The 21,030-nt window shown below is 39.0% G+C and overlaps 1 protein-coding gene across 1 annotated transcript in view; it reads left to right on the plus strand.

Moving 5' to 3' along the window:
• Nucleotides 1-21,030, plus strand: part of LOC139149549 (gamma-aminobutyric acid type B receptor subunit 2-like) — a 49,400-nt gene that overhangs the window by 12,717 nt on the left and 15,653 nt on the right. The window contains exons 2-3 of the mRNA XM_070721364.1: nt 4,675-4,853; nt 12,005-12,142. Coding sequence (XP_070577465.1) covers nt 4,675-4,853; nt 12,005-12,142 — 317 coding nt within the window. The remainder of the gene's footprint in view (nt 1-4,674; nt 4,854-12,004; nt 12,143-21,030) is intronic.

Below are 21,030 nucleotides of genomic sequence, written 5' to 3' on the forward strand. Positions count from 1 at the left end.
GTTTGATTGAAGCACACTCCACCGTAATATGCTATTACTAACGGCAAAGGTAAGAGTTAATGATGTGCAGACGACAACTATCAACTTTTCTAGAAAGGAAGAAGTCGACTTATCCGTTTAAGAGGGCCAACGGCCAACAAAGGAGAAAAGTCATATTAAGTGATTTATCACGTCAAGCTTGAGAACGGAATCCCATAATTGCGACCAGATGCAAGGTAGCGCATCTTGAACAAAATGCGGGCAAAATTTGGCCAAATTTATCTGAAATCTATCCCAACTCGAATCCCGCCGCGTTGTAAATGAATCCGCAAACCAAATACTCAAAGTATTTTCAGAGAATTATTTACACACATTACCATCATACAAAAAAGTGGCACTGCTTAAGTCATGAAACTGAAACCAAAAGGAAAGGCAAAATTGAGAAGACTGACTGAAGAACGAATAGACATTGCCGGTGTTGGACTACGTGTCCCTTGCAACCTTTCTTGTAATAAGCTGCGCTTCATCACGTACAACTGAGAACGGATTTGAAAATGTCGACTATGATTATTCCAACTGAGTTGTCCCCAAGGAGTTTTCGACAAAACGGGAGTCTCGTTTTCTGCGCATGGGAACATTGCGGTGACGCCATATCCCCTTTTTGATCCCCGAATCGAACAGAATCAAGAGTCATTATTACGCAAGTCAATTTTGATGTACGTAACAGATGAACCGCCAGGGAATTCCGCCTCGCTCTCTTGACCAACATCGGGGAAAGGAGGGGAAGACCTGCGAGTTATGATCGCTATGTAGATTTATTGGCAATGACAAGCACAGTATTTATGAAGCAGGAAAAGAAAAGGAAGTACTATCCATTAATTTGATATTTCCTTGTTTTTCGCTACTTGAGTTTGCCATACATACGATACGGAGTTTGCCATGCCTTAAATGAAATCCCTTGCCCATATGAACAGTTTCGGACTCATACCAATCTTCTAATACTATTTAATCGAAAGATTGTCCCCAATTGCAGAATTGCCGGATGATGTTCAGCATATGTTCTTATCAACTTAATATGTTAGTGCTTGGTATTATGTGACCGCAGTCGAATAATTTATGCTTTATTCCTTTGAATTGGAGATAAATAAAGCCAGTAAATCCTTTTCTACTTCTCATCTACTCATACATTCTCATGATATATAACATAAACAGTAATCTATCAACAGAGCTTTCGGAGAAAGGGGACGATTTTAACCTCACCGTCATAAATTTCGCTTGTCTTACAATGACACTGTCTCTTTTGTAACATTCTTACACATCTTTGCTTTTTGATGTCAATGGTAAATATTTGAGCTTGAAATTAATTAGCACTTAAACAGTCAACAAATTAAAGGGGAAAAATTTAAAAAAAAAGGTTTCATGGCGCAACTCTTGTAATCCAGGGTTGTCTGACCGTATCTGATTTTAAACAGAAGCGTTCTGAACGTGCGTTTTATTTTTCTGATTGAGCTCACAAAACAATGCAAGGCGCACCCGTATAGCCCGTGTCACGCAATGCCCTTACCCGATTCGGAACGTATCCGCACTTCCTAGCTCAGATTAGAAGAGTGCCGATGACTAACGTTTCATGTCACATACGATAATCCATCGAAATACAAACTTCTCAAGAAACATAAGTTACAGTTGATTTCTCGATATCTACGAATAATTGCGAGATCAAATATTGACAATTGGTATTGAAATAATGTGATCTATCATACCTATCCATAATCCAATAACACTTTAGGTAAACATTCGTAATACATGGTCACTTGTTATAAACAAAGACACAAAATAGCACAGAACAGACAGCAAAGCACAGGTACGCAAAATTATATTGAAATAACATATCTAGAAGATGTTACGAAAATGCATTGCCACTTTATCACTTACATACCAGTGTCACTAGCATATGGTAGGCTTATTTATGTTTCTAAACCGATTTATTATACTATGGCATGCAATACTTCTACTGCGTTTTTAAAGAGACACCGGCTCTTCCGTTTCAGAGCCGTAGGTCAAGATTACTTTAGAGAATATACCTTGTCGACATATACCATAACACATCTTGTATACAATTGATATCATATAATATCTGAGACATTCGGCTCCACAATTTGCCCTGTAGCTCACCGAAAAACGATAAGCCAAATCGTTCTTACGAAAACATTCCGTGTTTTAGGTTGCCATCCCTATAGTTGATAAAAAAGGGACACATCGGATTATGTTCATATATTTCAATGAGAGCATGGTATTCTTTAGACTTTCTTTTCCTACTCTTAACTACCAATTGTACGGTAGGATACACGAGTTGGACAGGATGTGCTTACACCCTTTAAAACACCTGACATCACGTCTTGCATCTGAAATCCACACATGCTTCTTTCATGGGCTTGACTTCGCTCGGTGTACTTCTTGAAGTTTGTCTTTTTACATGAACTGCTGTGACTGTACGCGTTTCCGAATCCACGTTGGTGTATTGGTTTCTTTTATTTACTTTATCATGGGAACCTTGGGTTAGATTAGAAGGAATCGGGTAGAAAGTATTATATAAAGGGTCATTATTTTACAAACTTTCCTATTGGAAATATCACTTTGCCAATAAACAAAATGAATGGGATAGAGACCTATCCTGAGCCTGTCCCGTATGGAGATGGAGGGTAGGGGGTTGCTGCAGAGGCTTGATACATAGTGTACATAGAGATGAGATGTGGGTGACAGTGTCCAAAGCGGGTCAGGCTTTGATGAGAATCTCGAAATGTAAAAAACTGTGTCTGTACGACCTCAATGTTTTAACCAGTAACTCAAATAATACGCCTTTTAGGCACCTGCGTCATTATATAGAGGTAATACAGATGGGTAGCATAAAATATTGCTGACGTGCTTTAGGTGCCAGGTATATCAAGGCGGACCATAAACATATTTAAATTGCCGGGGAACTTGTTGTATTCGAAATATCACGATAATCTCAGTGGGCTGAAATGGATATATTGAAGAGTGAACTTGAACATTCACGTAGGTGATATTACCGGGAACTCTGTGAATCCTCGACCCTTCACTTTGGGTCCTGCGTCAAAAAACGATGTGTGCGACAGGCAATGCGACAACCGACGGAATGCCTCCTGGCTCTCCTTCAACCATCTTCCATACGTAGATTATCTTTCTTACCGAAATGTCAGCGTCGGCACGAGACTGAAAAGCGGTGCCATATATAGATATTAAAGAGATGTAACCCGGTACAACAAAACAGCTTTCCGTCCATCTAAGGAGATGGAATTGTCATTCCATTTACACGAATTGGACAGACTCTATTCTTTCCCATTAATCGTATTATGAGTTACGAGACTATTAAAGAGGAATTATCTTCCTTTGTATGCTCTAAATTATTTACTGCCATGGTTAAATACAAAGCAAATTTGAAAACAGAATAAAACCACCGCCTCTTTACGAGAATGATGCTTCAATTACGGCAAAATATCGCTGTTTTCAATCATTCAACCGTTCGTTGCCTTGTTCAGTTCTTACAAAAGATACCAGTCATTTACTATATGCAAAACGTGGACTGGTTACTCCGGTCCTTTACCTTTTGAAATCAGAACGGTGTATTCGAAACTGAGTAACCTTTTAGTTAGCATTTCGCATTTTCATGGAAATGCGATTTATGGAATCATTCTATAAATTTTGTGAAAATGAATCTTCACGCAAACCCTCAACACCAAACTGTCAAATGTAGCTCTGTGTATCACACTGTACGATATTTGGGTCAGTATTCATTCCGATAAATTTCTTAATCTTCAAAGTGCGCCGTTTAAATTGGTATGTAATATAATCTTTAGCTCAGCAACATATTTTTATCGTATTTTAGTCTTTTGCTGACTTTAAACAGATCATAGTGTTGTAGAGCTTTCATTCTGCTAGTCATCGAAATGATATTGCGTCAAAAACGTTAGGTTTTTTACAAAATATGTCTTTCTATCAGGTCCTATCACACTTAAAGGGGAAGTTCACCGAAGCTGACTTTTACATATGTGCTTGCTTTGGGGTCGCCTATTCCCGGACCGGAAAAGCCAACTTTGCCATTTATAACTCGTACGATTTTTACAAAAACGGATAAAAATAGTGGTGGAAGTTGCAGTTTAGGGCTTCACCAACTTAATTTCTGACTAGGGCTTTTATGAAGGTTATTTCCCATGTAAAATCATGGGAAAAAAGCACCAACAAGCTTGGCGCTTTCTTCACATGATATGGCAGGGACCATCTTTCGATGGGTATGGCATTATCATTCACGTTCACACCAGGCTGTGCGTATTTGCATAAGTATTGTTTATGACAACCATTCCATAAATTCTACCTATTTGAACTAAATTTCATTATATTTAACATATCGTTAAAATTACTCTGCTCAAGCGAACAATGTTTCATATATTCATAATTTTCAACCAAGACATGCATATTAAGATATAATAAAAACTGTGTATGGGTGCACATGTATGTATGTATGTATGTATGTATGTATGTATGTATGTATGTATGTATGTATGTATGTATGTATGTATGTATGTATGTATGTATGTATGTATGTATGTATGTATGTATGTATGTATGTATGTATGTATGCCATCCTCGAACTTATTGGCAATTGTTTATTTTTTGAAGGTATTGAAGCAGGAGAAGAAATACCCCTGTACATAAGCGGGCACTTTGCTCTCACTGGAAGGCATGTTTCCTGGACGACGGGGTTATATCCAGCCGCTCTATTGGCATTGGAACACATTAATAAAGATAACTCCGTTCTACCTGGATACCGCCTGGAACTTGTAGCAAACGACTCTTCGGTAAAATCCATTATTCCTATTTTGAAATCCATTGCAACTTCGTTCTTTCCTTTTTTTCGTTATTCTAATGATTCAATTATCAAACGATTGTTTTTGTAGAGAAGATTCTGTCTGCATGAAGTGTTATATCAACCTAAAAGGGAGTGACTAGTTAAATAATAACACATGAGAGCGAGGGCAATATCACGATTTATTGCCTGCCCAAGGGATGGTGGTCATGATCGAAATACTGATGATGCCCGAGCCGTAGGCGAGGGCATCATCAGTATTTCGATCATGACCACCAGCCCGAGGGCAGGCAAAAAATCGTGATATTGCCCAAGCTCTCATGTGTTATTATTTTCATTACACCGAACAAGCTAACATGCAAAGAAGCAAAAAACACAAAGACTTCTTCGAGTACAGTTCGCCTTCTGAGTCCGGACCTCAGCGTAAAATGTTGTCAGTGCCGAGTCTAGGGTTGCTGCTAAAGTTTGCCGATCTCCTCGGTGGCGTATCCAAATTTGTTGCTTGCATAGTCGCTGAACACAGAAATTGCATTCCTTGTTGCCATTTTCGTTCGTTTGCTGTTTACTTGCATCAAAATATCGTCTAACTGTGCCGGTGACAGCTCTGCATGACAGTATAAGTTGCCAACTGCAAAGTACAACAAGCGAACGACAATTTGTTTTGCGCAGAAAGTATGCGCAGTAAGTAAAATGACGTCATCCATGTAATATCAAATGCAGAGGGCATCATCACGTTCTTTTACATGTCACGTGAGTCGTGTTTAACCAATGGCAGTGCACGCTGAATGAGTGAGGTGTAATAATGAACACTTGTATAAAGCTTGTCTTAGGAATGTTCCCTGGTGTTGCATTATGCTAACTAACCTTTTTAAAATTTTACTGTTTTGAACAAAATTGTATTTCAGGCCCGCCTGAGATAAAACTATTCCCAAAGACCAAGACCTCAAACTGAATAAATAGACTGCATATCAGCGTTGCGAATAACTGACGTGCATATAAGTAGGCAAGAATTATCCTTTTGCTTATTTTGAATGGAATCAGACAAGATAATATCTTTGTAACGACCTTGGACTAATGTACGCGTAACCGAAGCCTGATCCAGTTGCACTGCGTATGCCCGTTGGTGGGAAGTAGGAAAAAGGAATACCTGTGACTAGGATCAGATAAAGTAATGTGCCTAGAGGAGCCATGTCGATAAATGTCAGGACTTTGCTTAAGGGAAGATTAAATGCCGAGAGAAAGTTTTCATATCGGCGAATATACGTTTCTTATCATCAGCGTTTAATGGCTTCAATTGTTAGCTCTCGGAGAGAGTAAAGTTATTGCCGTTTCATGTTCGTGGAAATCGAAACTTTGATATTTCCCCATAGAATTAACACAGGAATGGCAGCTATTTTGAATTTCAAATATCAATTATTTGAAGCTAAGTTGTGTGTCTGGTATCAAATTTGCACAGCGAAGCGGAATTTTTATTTCTGATTTTCATATAAAGTATGAGCAAGAGCCCAGGCCTTTTAATTTTTTCTTACGCATACTAACCTAAGTGCAAAAAGGTGGACGCAACTTCGGAAAAAAATTGAAAGATTATTACCCCTATTGGACAAACACTTAGTTGTCAGAGTGTGGCAAGTCTGCTAACTGCACTCGATCCGCGCAGAATCAAAGAAGATATGCAGTGCTACAGTAGTAACGATGGTAGCCATGGTAACGATGAAGGTAGATCCCAGAGATCCGCGCTATTAATAAAACTTATGCGTATACCTTGTTTTAAAAAAAACCTTGAGTTCACGGCTTCGATGAAACCGCTCCTTGGAAACCTCGGTGGTCTATGCAATGATCCCCCAATGTTTCCATGGTAGCAGGCTCTTACTGCTTCTGTCAGTGGCCATCTTGATCGTTAGTTATTTCGACCTTCCTGTGATTTACGCAGATATGTAGACGATTCGCACAAGAGAAATCACTTAATCGTTTCCGAAACCCTAGTTAATTTAGGAGATCTTGTTGGGTTTGCTGTACGAGCATTTACAAATATTGACACCATAACAGCAGCAAAAGTGACAAAAGAAAAGGAAATACTGACAGGACGTCTAGCCAGAGTAATACATTAGCAGTTATTCTTAGAAGATCTTTGGCGAGAAGGAATTGTGCACAATGTGCTCGGTCTCGTTATCACGTCTAGACAAACGATCATATGAAGTAGAAACGCCTGAAGACATGAACTGAAGAAAAGTGCATCGTCAGAACAAACAGTGAAATCCCTGTTGACATCCGGCTAGAGCTTAGAAGAGTCTAAAAGATCATTTGTATTTGACAGAAGACAAGACGTCTAGACTGACGCAACACAAGTCCCCACGTCTTTTTTACAAGTACGGCCATCCTTGCTTGCGAAACCATCATAGGAATTGCTACATGGCCCCCTGGGTCATACAGTGATAGCTCCCGGTCTTTAGAAGATCGCCTATAACTGTTAAGTATTGGTCATAACTTTGGAGAACCCTTGGAATAAAAGACTATTCAATATCACACATATACTCTAGGACTATGGTCATTTTCCGCCTTTTTGTTCTCGCAAGATATTTAATTTTCTTGTTTCTTCAAAGTGATAAAGTTTAGGGTAGTTTAAGTTTACCTTAATATTTCTGTTCGTTTCGTCATATTTCGTCACACTCGTCCAAATTACATCAAGATGGTTTTAACGATTCTGAGACAGGTTTTAGTCTTTAGCCTATTCTAATTTCTAACACTGATTCAGTCACTGTGATCATTTACGGTAGGTATAGTCCTGTGCCCTGTATTCTTTCAGTATTGCCTTATCTTGTCATGCCTTGTCTTGCCGAATGAAGTCAACTAGGCTAGCGTACTGACAAAATCAATGAAAACATGTACGACGAAAACACATGGTTTTATTGATCTGAGTCGAGACTGTGACATTATGTAACCTGTACCAATCATAAATAAATAAATAAATAAATAAATAAATAAATAAATAAATAACTGAGGTGAAGTTCGCTTTCTTTTCCAACTTTGATTCATATGTTGCAAACAGCTTGGCGTCACGAACGACTACCAGGTGATACACACCTATGACTAACTATATTGCTTTAGAAAGGCTATATTCTTTACAAGAGATGAATAAGTATCCAGTCAATATTCACTCCGGAATCATATCATTGTGTCATTGTATCCTTCTAGCTGTCTTTCTCTGAGCAATGGGATATGTTAATCACAAGTCAAGTAGTCTGACTGACATGCCCAGGGTTTGCACTTGGGTTGACCCTATTGCAATCCCGTTTCTCTCTAGCCGAATAGGTACTTTAAAACAACTTTTTTTCCTTTTCTGTTCTAAAAATCCGTGGAGTGTAATAGTTTAGGCTTGAGGCTATTCCAATTACAAGAAATAATTGTGATAATCATGATATCTTCCTACTTTCATAACCGATATTTTCTGGCCCATTCTTTTCAATGGGGAAATAGCTTCAGCGTATTTCAGATGACAGAAGCAATGACCACAAGTACACTAGGTTAAGTGAAATTATATTTTCCCTCGGCAAAATCCAAAAAAATATTACCATTTAATGGCAATATTTTCTTCTCCAACATTTTAGCAGTGTTCAAAGTCAGTGTACTATGTTCGGCCCAGTTGATTAGTCGAAAATATTTTAATATCAGGGAAATTCTCTAGTTGCGTGTCTCGGAAGCGTAAATGGCTATCAATATCCATTATTCCTAGATATTGTTGATCGTTCAAATACCCATTATTGGGAAGATTGTGCCTCTAGGTTTAGGTGAAAAGCAAGATAGTTGATCAATGAGGATAACACCTTTGCTTATGAAGAGTGTAAAAGCGTCAATATCCATGATATATGTATTAGAAAAACACCGCTTTACCGTTAACCTCAGTGAAATCAATTTTGATGTTCTACAATCAATTTCTAAAGTGCCACATTATTCAAAATCGGCATTTGGAGAGATATTTGAACTAACGTGCATGTTTAATTGACCCAGTCATAGTCCTAGATTTACATTTAGGTGCCCAGGTCGATTGCACGGTAGATATTGTTGTAGACGGTGTCATAGACTCGCGAAGAGAGAGAGAGAGAGAGAGAGAGAGAGAGAGAGAGAGAGAGAGAGAGAGAGAGAGAGAGAGAGAGAGAGAGAGAGAGAGGAATGTCGGCGTTGGAAAGAATAACATCGTAGCTACATACTTGTTTTTAAAGTTCAAATGCATTAAAATTACGCTGGCTGACATTTACTGGGGTGCACTAATCGATAGGACCGTGCTCAGGGGCCTCTGCCATGATTAGTCGCTTGAACTTTTAATTGAGAAAATAACTCTTCGATATGCGCAGGCCAAATTTGTCAGGCAATTTGGTAATGTGAGTTTTTATGGTTGACATACTGCCTGGTGGGTGAACCGTGCTGAATTGCCGACTCAATGACAGCAGAGAAAGTACAGTATGCCTCAGTAAATCTCTTAGGAAGACACAAAACTGCAACTTAACCTACATTGGTTAACTAGTGATCACTCAGGAAGAAGCGATCTATCATGGAGCTAGAAACGGCTCCATGCGATCTATGCAATTCTTGTGGTACAAATGGTAGTGTAATCTTTCTCCATGGAGCTATCAGTTTCTATCTCTATGCTTTATCATATGGTTCACAATGAGCTTGATTAAGAGATTAATACTTATACAAAGTAATTGTTTGCATATTAAACATCTCATTTTTATGTTGAATTCATTTTCCTACTTATTTTTAGGTTAATACCTCGTTTGCATATTTGTTTCTATTTACGGGAATACAATTCAATGCCAAGAGCTCTTTTTCCATACGGCCGTTGTGAGACCAAGTTGTCCGATTCACAATGCTCGGTTCTGTGCTTGTCAAGCATTGCGCGTCATAAACGAGAAATTCACATCTACATAGTCCATGGAGGTCATTTTTACAGTTCAATAATGGTCGAGGAAGGGACCGAAATTTCAACAAATTCGACAAAATAACATTTTGGACAGGTTATTGATTGACAATGCCAATTTGCATATCACAAGTACTAATTTGCATATCAGCAAACGTTTGGCATTTCAGCATAGAGAACCAAGTCAATTGAATTTCTACGATGGACAGCACCAAAGTTCACTTTTTCGGTTAAATTTGTTGGCCCCGATGATTCTTTCCGTCAACAATTTCAAGGACGCGGATTCCTACCCATTTGACTGTTTTGTTCTCTTATGGTTGAAGACAATATCTCACGTCTACATGACACGAATGCCATTCGAAAGCGCGTCAATCTCATTTTAAAATATACATCGACTGTATGAGGTAGAATTTCACGCCTATCGTGCGAGGGTGTTGTTGTGATGTAATGTAACATTACCTCACATCATTTATATATTTAACGAGAGAGTTAAGGTAAAATTCCCCTTTTAAACAGTCGTACATCATTCATTTATCGGCATTGTTTTCCATTTATACGGCCTGACAGATGCAATTTTACTGCGGTGTCTTTTGAAACGCAATCTCAGATTTCAGTCCTTAGGCATGCTACATCTATTAGTTAATGACGCCTGTCCGGTGTGGCCCCCTGGCATCAAGACGAGTTGTCATTCGATAGAACTGATTTCGCAACCGTTTATGTAATCTATGTCACGAATACATGGTATTGCTATACCAGTGGGAAAGTGTGACAGTGTTAGGCTAGCCGAACTAAGACCCACAAACGTGTTCTGGCACACATGTACAGTTTCAAGATAGACGGACGGTGACAAAAAGCCGATGAAGGTTACAGCGACGGAAAGTCCGATCACTTCGCCAATATGCCTGAAATAACATAGACCATTCGTGCAAAATGACATTAAGATATTTTTGTTGCACCGTTCGTCAATGAATCACTCAACCCAGCACAGGTGTGAATTGCTTCTTGGAGTATGCTTTGCAATTGATGCGACCAATTAAACAAATTCTCAACTGTTCATTATCCAATATTCCTAGAAAGTCACTCTCTCGTTGAACAACCCATCCAGCATACTCTCCTTCGTCAAAACGCACGGTTAACATTTATTATTTGTTATCAGAGTTTGTTAAAGCATCCGCAAATGACAGTCAATAGTCACGACAATGTTGGTGTACATATACTGTGTTGTATCTATCACAGTGACCTTTATAAACCGTTCGAAGCATTACGTTTAAGAGTTGATGAAGCATTCGAATTCCGAGTATTTACTCGTATACAATTAATTTTGTTCCATCAGAAAATCTGCATTGTCAATGCAGCTATGAATGACAGGTCTATTTCCATTTTCCTGGATATCTCCAAGACTTAGATTAGACAACCTTAAAATTATAATACCTTGGCCTGGCAGGGATCCCCTGTCATAGCGGCATAGCGGCAAGAGAGTTCAGCGAGAATCACTCTTGTCTAACAGTAGCCGCCTTTTCCCAGCGTCATGTTTTTGAATCCCTCCAGGGCGTTGACCTTTCAAAATCACGACATCCTCAAAGTTTCAAGGAAGAGCCAGTTTATACAGACTACAAAAATTGATTGCCTCTACATCATACCCATCGCTCACAAATCCTTTGTTAGATAGAAGTAGAATCCCTCGCCATGCGGCGTATCGGTTCCCCGATCTAAAGGGCCTGATCCTTTATACTGCTGAAGGGTCGATAATTTACCACCCTAAGTTAGTTTGCGAACTTTACTTCGACATATTTGTCATAAAACTCTAGCATTTGAAGACACACAATCTGTTCCACAAAACTTACTTCCCGTTATTTTCTGAAAAGTGTGAAAGTGTAACTTACTAATATACAGCTTATTTAATTTTTGCCTAACAACCATTTGTCTCACAATGCCGACTCCTCCATGACCTGAATGAATCTTCTATTCTGTTCCTTTCCAAGAAACCGTGACTCACCAAAGCATCTATCTATCTATCTATCTATCTATCTATCTATCTATCTATCTATCTATCTATCTATCTATCTATCTATCTATCTATCTATCTATCTATCTCTCTCTCTATCTCTCTCTCTCTCTCTCTATATATATATATATATATAAATGTATTTATGTATGTATGTATTATATCTTCGTCTTCTGTTTGCCTGTTTGTTCGTGATCAACGTCCTGTCATTCTTCCTTGTTAGGCCGACCCAGGCGCCGCGATACGCAATCTGATGAGCCACATCGGCACACCACCAACGAAGATAATGATTTTTGGCAGCGCCATGTCGAAGGAGGACATTGCCCTGGCGGAGACGGCTAAATGGTGGAACCTAGTTCAGGTGAGAAATGAACCATGATGTCTGCAAAGGGAGGGACCTGAACCTTGATGATCATTGTGAATCTAAAGCTATTTTTCCTGCGTTGAAATCCCGCAATGATACATTTCGTAAATGGTTAACTCGCCTCGAAACTGGAATACTTAAAACTTTTGCTCAAACTTCCCACGAGAAAAATTTATACTATTTCCTTTCGAAATCAAAAAAAAATTACTAGTCACCGTGAAAAATTTTGTATAGAGAAACATATCACCGCAATCAAACTGCCGTGCATCTCTGTTGACTATACAGGGAAAAATAGTTTTATTTATTTCACAATACTAGGTCGGTTGAAATTTCATTGAGCACGAGCTTCAAAAGTGGTCCCCACGGGTGGTAAACCAAAAACAAAACGCATTGTACGAGTTTTAGAATCCGAATATCTGTCCCGGGGTGCATCCTGCCCTTATTTGCTTACATTCACATGTGAATTTGTAGTAAGGTTTTTTACAACATAGACCACGGACAAGCAGAGTACTCATAGACACTTATTGATTTTTTATTCTTTTTTCAATTTGTTAAAGGGAATTTAATTTCTTGTCTGTTGCATATTCAATCTTTTACAACTGTTTGTATATTAGAAAAATTAACATATATTAGCTAATGTTTTTTAATAATTCTGAAACATACCAGTAAAATAAACCTCTGCCAAAACTTCAAGGAAGCAACTGGGTAAATTTCATATATCGTGCAGACAAAGGTGAATTGTAAGTGTGATATTTTGGAAATGAGGTTTGATCCGGAAGACTGTAGACAAAAGTTCGTGAAAGGCAGACAAGTGAAGATGACCACACAAACAAAGAGAAACAGACTAGAAACGGGTATTGTTCAAGGTGTGAAGCGGTTGCGTAATCACCTCCATGTACGCCTTCTCTAAGGTAGCTCTCGACTTTGTTTTCCGAAGAGTGCCGAACATGAAGCCTTCGCTAGTTTCCGGATTTTCGCCAATTTTTCAGCGAAAGTATGTTAGGCAAAGTTCGTATTGTTGTTTGTGTAGTGCTAAGCGGAATTGGCGTGCTGGCGTAAATGGGGAAAAGTTTGAGCTTCTCGGGGAGGTGAGTTTTATCATTTTAAAAATTCCTCTCACATTTTTATGAATATGTAATAATTGTGTTTTACACAAATTTTGAAAGTCTGCTATCGATACTGTCCGATTTTACTCAATGGTTTACGGTCAATCATATCGTCTTCTACAAGTTCGTCATAGGAGGAAGTGTTTATGAAACTACTGGCGTCTTACATTTTGATTTGCGTGAAGCAGTGTTTCTGCCTTAAAAGCACACAAAGTAAACATGGTTGCTACGTGACAGGCACCACGACGCCATCGACTCTGGGAAATATCGTCCTACTTTTCGCATAATCTCGTGCAATAATCAACCACACACGAAATTTCCGAAAAGTCTGACAAATGTGGAGCTCATTTTAATTTGAAAAGGCCATAATTTATCGAGACGACCATGACATTAAATGGCGTGCCGCGTTTCCAGTGTGTGTTTCTCTTTGTCTGTGGTAACACACAGCCCTGGCATGCAGAACTATTCGTTCCCTGATCAGCTATTAACATAATTCGGCTCCTTAATACCGTGGCCAAAAATGACACTAAACCTCTTCAGTTTGTAATTTCGTCGTTGTGTTTTGATCTGCGCTCTTCAGTTTGTCATTGACCTGCGTCGTTCTGTATGAGCTGCACTCTTCAAATTGTAATTTCCTCGTTCTGTCAAGGGCACTCTGATGTTCTGAATTGATAGTCTAAACAAACTATTGTATGATAATACGAACTTTGATGTTAACATAACTTTGTAAGACAATTGATAACTGACTAACACTATTTTTGTACATCCATGCACCGAACAACGTTCACGTACATATGCGTACGTACGCTCGCGCGACCTGCGCTCTGTCGTCTCACATACACACATTGGGCTGCCAATACCTTGATGGCATTCTTTATATTCCACTCACGCGTTTCTATACCACACGGCTTCAAAATGTATAGAGTCGGTGAAAGTAAGTACATCGGGTAACTGAAACCACATGATTTATTTCCTCGGCGTGATCATCATTCTCACGCTCAGTAGTGACTTTAATTAACCTGCGGTGCGTCAAACCGATGATTCAGTATTGATTGCTCTCAATATAAATATTATTCTAATTTGCATCACAACAGCAGACTCCGGTAATTCATCTCAAATTTTGTTTCATCTTGTCCTTTTTACTTCTTGATCAGAGATCCAACAATACACTCATCAAGCTCTTTGCGATTACGATCATTACGACAGGCTGTCACATGGTTTAAATTAAAATATATTTATAACCGAGAAGATGGCAGACATTTCATTAGTTCGAGTAGCTGTATGTCTCCAGAGTTTCAACACACCATATTACTACTTAAGGTAGTATGCGCCTTGTAAGTGAAGGACTTAGGCCTAAACATTTGCTAAAACTTTCCTCAATGAATCTTCATCCGTACTCTCACCAAATCAAAAATCAAAATCACGGGCCATAGTGCAACTTTTGGTACTAGAGAAACAAATTACTTGATATTTACCGATATTTAAAATTTAAATTGGCCGCAAACACTGCTTACTCTATGGGGACAAATAAATTTTCGATTTTCGAAAAAATAAACTGAAAATGTTTGCTACCTCAAGAGTTTAAAATTAGTACCAACAAGTGGTAGATCAGAAAGCATTGTAAAAATTTGGGAGTCAAAATATCATTCTGTCCCCGAGGGGCATTCTATCTTAACCACTGTCGCTTTGAATCTATGAAATATCATGAAGTGAAGAACTTAAAATTTGCTTACAATTACCCTCTCAAACGTCCGAAAAAGGTAGCCTGTTTTTTGTATTTGACATGAATTTCTCTGACGATATAACAGAGAATATATATCTAACGTTTCCGAGGCTGGACAGCAGACGACAGTTTAGGGTTGCATGATTGCATGGCTGTCATCGCGTGCATGTTCATAGAGCAGCCATACACTGCAATCACATATTGACGCGTCGTGACGTGGAACGTAAAATATCAGTCTGATACGGCACGTTATACGTCATCAATTGTTGTTTATTTCCGATTTTGATGTTATGATGTTCATCTTGCATTCAATCAAAATTTACCGATATAAAACGAAACATATTACTAGTACATATGAATTTAACGTTCCTTTATTTCAGATCTAAAGAGAGTTACAGGACAGGTTGTTGTAGAAAATTAAAAGTTGATGTTTACAATCTGTGGTATTTCGCGCTACTTCGTCGTTCCTGTTCACGTCATCCAAGTTTCAGCAAGAGTTATTAAAGTGAATTCAAACTTACAATATTGTCCGTGTAATAATTATCCACCAGAACACAGGGACGGTGACCAGAATTAGTAAATTGGCTCCATTCCTTTTCTGAACTGCGGTAAATTGTGCTGAAATAATCCTGTTTAGACCGTATACACTCGACACGATGCGATCGACGACTTGATCAGCTGTTGTAAACAAACATGTATCAATGCGCTCAGACCGGCGGCAGAATATAAAAACATAGTCCCTTCGAAAGACTGACAAAAACTAATAAAATTTCTTTATTTTTAATTACCTTTTACATAAATATACGGTCATGGGCATATGATAAATCGGTTATCCCACGATATCAGCGCTTGGTTGGGACGTATTGCCACTCGTGAGGGTGCGCGCCGCATCACACTCGTCTTCGACTCGTGTGATGCGGCTCGCGCCCTCACTCGTGGCAATACGTCCCAACCAAGCGCTGATATCGTGGTATAACCTCATATTATCCACCACACTTCGAATACGCGCTACGCGCTGATAAGAACTCTGTACTGCCTTGTGTAAAAACCTTTGAAGTGTGCCTGACTTCGCAGGTGTCCTCAAGCTAAATGCGCAGTAAGATATGGGTTAAACTCGAGGCTGACAACATCCACCGCTTAATGGGACGCTGTTGTGGTCACATGGATATCTTTTTTAAGTGCAGTCATAACATCAACGTGTACATCCATATACAAAATCGCCCCATGAAATGCTTTAGGGGGATGCTGGAAGATGCAAAATCATACTTAAAGATACAGATAACAATAGTTACACAAAAAGTACCCAAAAAACAGCTGTTATGTTATGTCTACTTGAAAGCTTTCATGTATTTGACAGCTCTAAAATATCACCCCACTTTTTAACATGTTTATATAATTTATCAGAACTAGTAGCTATACACCTTTCTGTTTTATGAATATCACTCATACAAGTTTTAAAGTTTACAATACTCGGTTTTTTAGTTTGACATCACTAATATAGATGAAACGTTCAGCAACAAGCAACATAAAATTGAATAATTCGATGAAGGAGCTATCACTAGAGAGTATCTGTTCCAAAGTTAGCATAGCATCCAGATGAAAATAATCACCGCCCGGTCGCCAAAGCGTACATACGCATACTGCGTGAACGTTGTTCCGTGTTTGCAACAATAGAATGCTGTTCATGTGGCCACTTGCATTGTGACGTTTATGCACCACAGCCCGACCAAGATACGTTCTGTCATTGGCATTCTGAACGGCATTCACTTATCAATCTTCTTACAAAGTTATATCAACATCAAAGGTCGTATTATCATACATTAGCTTATTTAGACTATCAATTCAGAACAATAGAGTTCCCGTGACCGAACGAGGAAATTACAATCTGAAGGGTGCAGATCAAACGTCAAAATTCAAGTGGCCACATCGATAGCATTCTTTTCTTGCCAACAGGGAACAATGTTCACGTATGTACGCGTACGTACGCTCGCGCGACCTGCACTCTGTCATTTCACATATACACATTGACTGCCAATGCCTTAATGGCATTCTTTATATTTCACTCACACATTTCCATACCACACGGCTTCAAAACGTTTAGAGTCGGTAAAAGTAAGTAAATCGGGTAACTGGAACCACATGATTTATTTCCTCGGCGTAATCATCATTCTAGCGCTCAGTAGTCTCTTTAATTAACCTGCGTGCGTTAAACCGATGATTCAGTATTGATTGCTCTCAATATAAATTTTATTCTAATTTGCATCACAACAGCAGACTCCGGTAATTCATCTCAAATTTTGTTTCATCTTGTCCTTTTTACTTCTTGATCAGAGATCCAACAATACACTCATCAAGCTCTTTGCGATTACGATCATTACGACAGGCTGTCACATGGTTTAAATTAAAATATATTTATAACAAAGAAGATGGCAAACATTTCATTAGTTCGAGTAGCTGTATGTCTCCAGAGTTTCAACACACACCATATTACTACTTAAGGTAGTATGCGCCTCGTAAGTGAAGGACTTAGGCCTAAACATTTGCTAAAACTTTCCTCAATGAATCTTCATCCGTACTCTCACCAAATCAAAAATAAAAATCACAGGCCATAGTGCAAAGTTTGGTACTAGAGAAACACATTTACTTGATATTTACCTATATTTTAAATGTAAATTGGCCGCAAACACTGTTTACTCTATGGGGACAAATAAATTTTCGATTTCCGAAAAATAAACTGGAAATGTTTGTTACCTCAAGAGTTTAAAATTGGTACCAACAAGTGGTAGATCAGAAAGCATTGTAAAAATTTGGGAGTCAAAATATCTGTCCCGGAGGGGCATTCTACCTTAACCACTGTCGCTTTGAATCTAATGAAATATCATGAAGTAAAGTACTTAAAGTTTGTCTACTATTACCCTCTCAAACGTCCGGAAGAGGTAGCCTATTTTTTAAACATTAGACATGAAACTCACTGACAATATTACCGAGAATATGTATCTAACGTTTCCGAGGCTGGAGAGCAGACGACAGTTTAGGGGTGCTTAATTGCATGGCTGTCATCGCGTGCATGTTCATAGAGCAGCCATACACTGCAATCATAGCGACACTATACTTGTCATTATCCGCCGCACTTCGAATACGCGCTACGCGCTGATAAGAACTCTGCCTTGTGTAAAAACCTTTGAAGTGTGCCTGACTTCACAGGTGTCCTCAAGCTAAATGCGCAGTAAGATATGGGTTAAACGCGAGTCTGACAACATCCAACGCTTAATAGGACGCTGTTGTGGTCACATGGATATCTTTTTTTAGTGCAGTCATAACATCAACGTGTACATCCACATACAAAATCGCCCAATGAAATGTTTTAGGGGGATGCTTGAAGATGGAAAATCATACTTTAAGATACAGATAACAATAGTTACACAAAAAGTACCAAAAAACAGCTGTTATGTTCTGTCTACTTTTAAGCTTTCATGTGTTTGACAGCTCTAAAATATCACCCCATTTTTTGACATGTTTGTCTAATTTATCATAACAAGAAATATACCTTTCTTTTTTATAAATATCACTCATAAAAGTTTTAAAGTTTACAATACTAGTTTTTTAGTTTGACATCACAAACATAGATGAAACGTTCAGCAAACAAGCAACATAAAATTGAATAATTCGGTGAAGGAGCTACCACTAGAAAGTATCTGTTCCAAATTGAGCATAGCATCCAGATGAAAATAATCACCTCTAGGTCGCCTTAGCGTACATACGCATACTGCGTGGACGTTGTTCCGTGTTAGCAACGATAGAATGCTGTTGATGTGGCTACTTGCATTGTGACGTTTATGCACCACAGCCCGACCAAGTTACGTTCTGTCATTGGCATTCTGAACGGCATTCACTGTCAATCCTCTTACAAAGTTAGGGACCGTTCAGTTTTTACGGCCGGGGGGGTGGGGGGGGCGCGGCAAAATCTTGTCGCCGGTGTTCAAAAAATGATGACCCCCCCTGCATTTTTCGCGAAAAAATGATGACCCCCCCATTGTCAGACGAAAAATTTGATGACCCCACCCCCCACTGAAAAATAACCAAAACCCATATGTCAAATTTACCCGCACGGTTTGGATTTGAACTCCGGTTTGAACTCCACTTTATTCGTGTAGCAGAGATACCAGTGTACAAACTTCTCAGCCACATCCATGCAAACGTCTGTTAATTAGGACGACTGTAAGGCAATTTTAACTTATTTCCATAGACAACTTATGTCCATGGACATTGTATAAAGTAAACTTTATTGGAGTGGTTCGCCAAAGGCAGCCCTCCGGTTAAGTGGGTCATGGGCCATTACGTAAAGTCAACTTTATTCTAGTGGGCAACCAAAGGTGGCCCACTGGTAAAAAGAGGGTCGATCATGGCCATTGCATGAAGTAAACTTTACTGAACAGGGCCGCTGAAGGCGTCCGGCCGTTAAGATGGTCATGGGGTATTACAATAAAGTCAATTTATTGTAGTGGGCCGCCGCAGGCAGCCCGCCGGTAAAGAGGGTCGATCATGGCCATTGCATGAAGTAAACCTAATTGGAGTGGGGCCGCCAAAGGCGCCTGCCCGCTAAGAGGGTCATGGTAATACATAAAGTATATTTATTGTATTGGGCCGCCAAAGGCTGCCCGCCGTTAAAGAGGGTCAATCAAGGCCATGGCATAAAGTGGACTTTATTGTAGGTATTATGTTTTTGAAAATGTGGTGACCCCCCCTTTCCTACCAGTGAAAAAGTGATGACCCCCCTTCTTGGATTCCAAAATTATGATAACCCCCCCCCTGGATTTTGCCGCCCCCCCCGGCCGTAAAAACTGAACGGTCCCTTATGTCAACATCAAAGTTCGTATTATCATACATTGGCTTATTGAGACTATCAATTCAGAACAACGGAGTGCCCTTGACAGAATGAGGAAATTACAACAATCTGAAGAGTGCAGATCAAACATAACGACGCAGGTCAAAACAGAAGGACGAAATTACAAACTGAATAGTGCAGATCAAAACACAACGTCGCTGGAAAAACAACGAGGAAACTACAAACAGAAGAGCACAGATCAAAACAGAACGACGTAGTTCAAACAGAAGGACGAAATCACAAAGGGAAGATTGCAGATCGAAACAGACCGACGAAATTACAAACTGAAGAGCGCAAATCAAAACAGAAAGACTCAGGTCAAAACAGAACAACAAAATTACAATCTGAAGAACGCAGGTCAAAACAGAACTGGGAAATTACATGTAGTCGACGTCGACTTTGTGATATTGCTTTGTTCGCTTTGAAGAGGCGGCTTTAATGTCATTTAAGCAGAATGCCGACTCTTAGGTTACTCCGAGTCAAAAGTTTGCCATTCGAAGTTTTAATACCTAAAGTTGGTTTATTAACGGATTCATTTTGCCCTCTCTCCAGACAAACTTCTGGTGATCAGATGAAGGAAAAGAATTTTCAAACATCTCTTGTCGAGTTCCGTTGATATATTTTGGTCAAAAACACAATACATGTATCTATATGACCAGCACTTTTTCCACATCAGAATCTATGCATTTCAAGAATAAAAAGATTATTTCTTGAAATTCTGTTCTTCTGGTATATCACAGTCCCTCTATCCTTATGGGTATAAATATGTTTGAGTGTTAGTTTGTTTGTTTCACGCCGTTATATCCGTTACTAGTCGGAAATGCGATGAAGTAGAGTGGTGTCTGATTATGATTACAAAAAAGAAATCTACACCTGGGGCAAATTATTCATTTACCTCGTTTGAAATCCGCTTTAATCGTGACGATGTCTTTCTTTCTTTCTTTCTTTAAGATCTTAGTATCTTAAATACTGGCAACACAAGAAGGCCTTTCGAACAAAGAACACAGCTCATTTTAAGAGGATTATAATGGAATAATAGGAAATGATTTATGAAGTTTGGAAGGGAAGATCATTTAATCGTAAATGTGTTTTTGCCGAGGCACCATTTTTTAAAGTGCACTGATATTTAATTAAAAAGGACAGAGTTTGACGTTGAAATACTGTTCTATTT

The sequence above is a fragment of the Ptychodera flava genome, chromosome 14, assembly GCF_041260155.1.
Source record: "Ptychodera flava strain L36383 chromosome 14, AS_Pfla_20210202, whole genome shotgun sequence".
In the NCBI taxonomy this organism is placed as follows: Eukaryota; Metazoa; Hemichordata; class Enteropneusta; family Ptychoderidae; genus Ptychodera; species Ptychodera flava.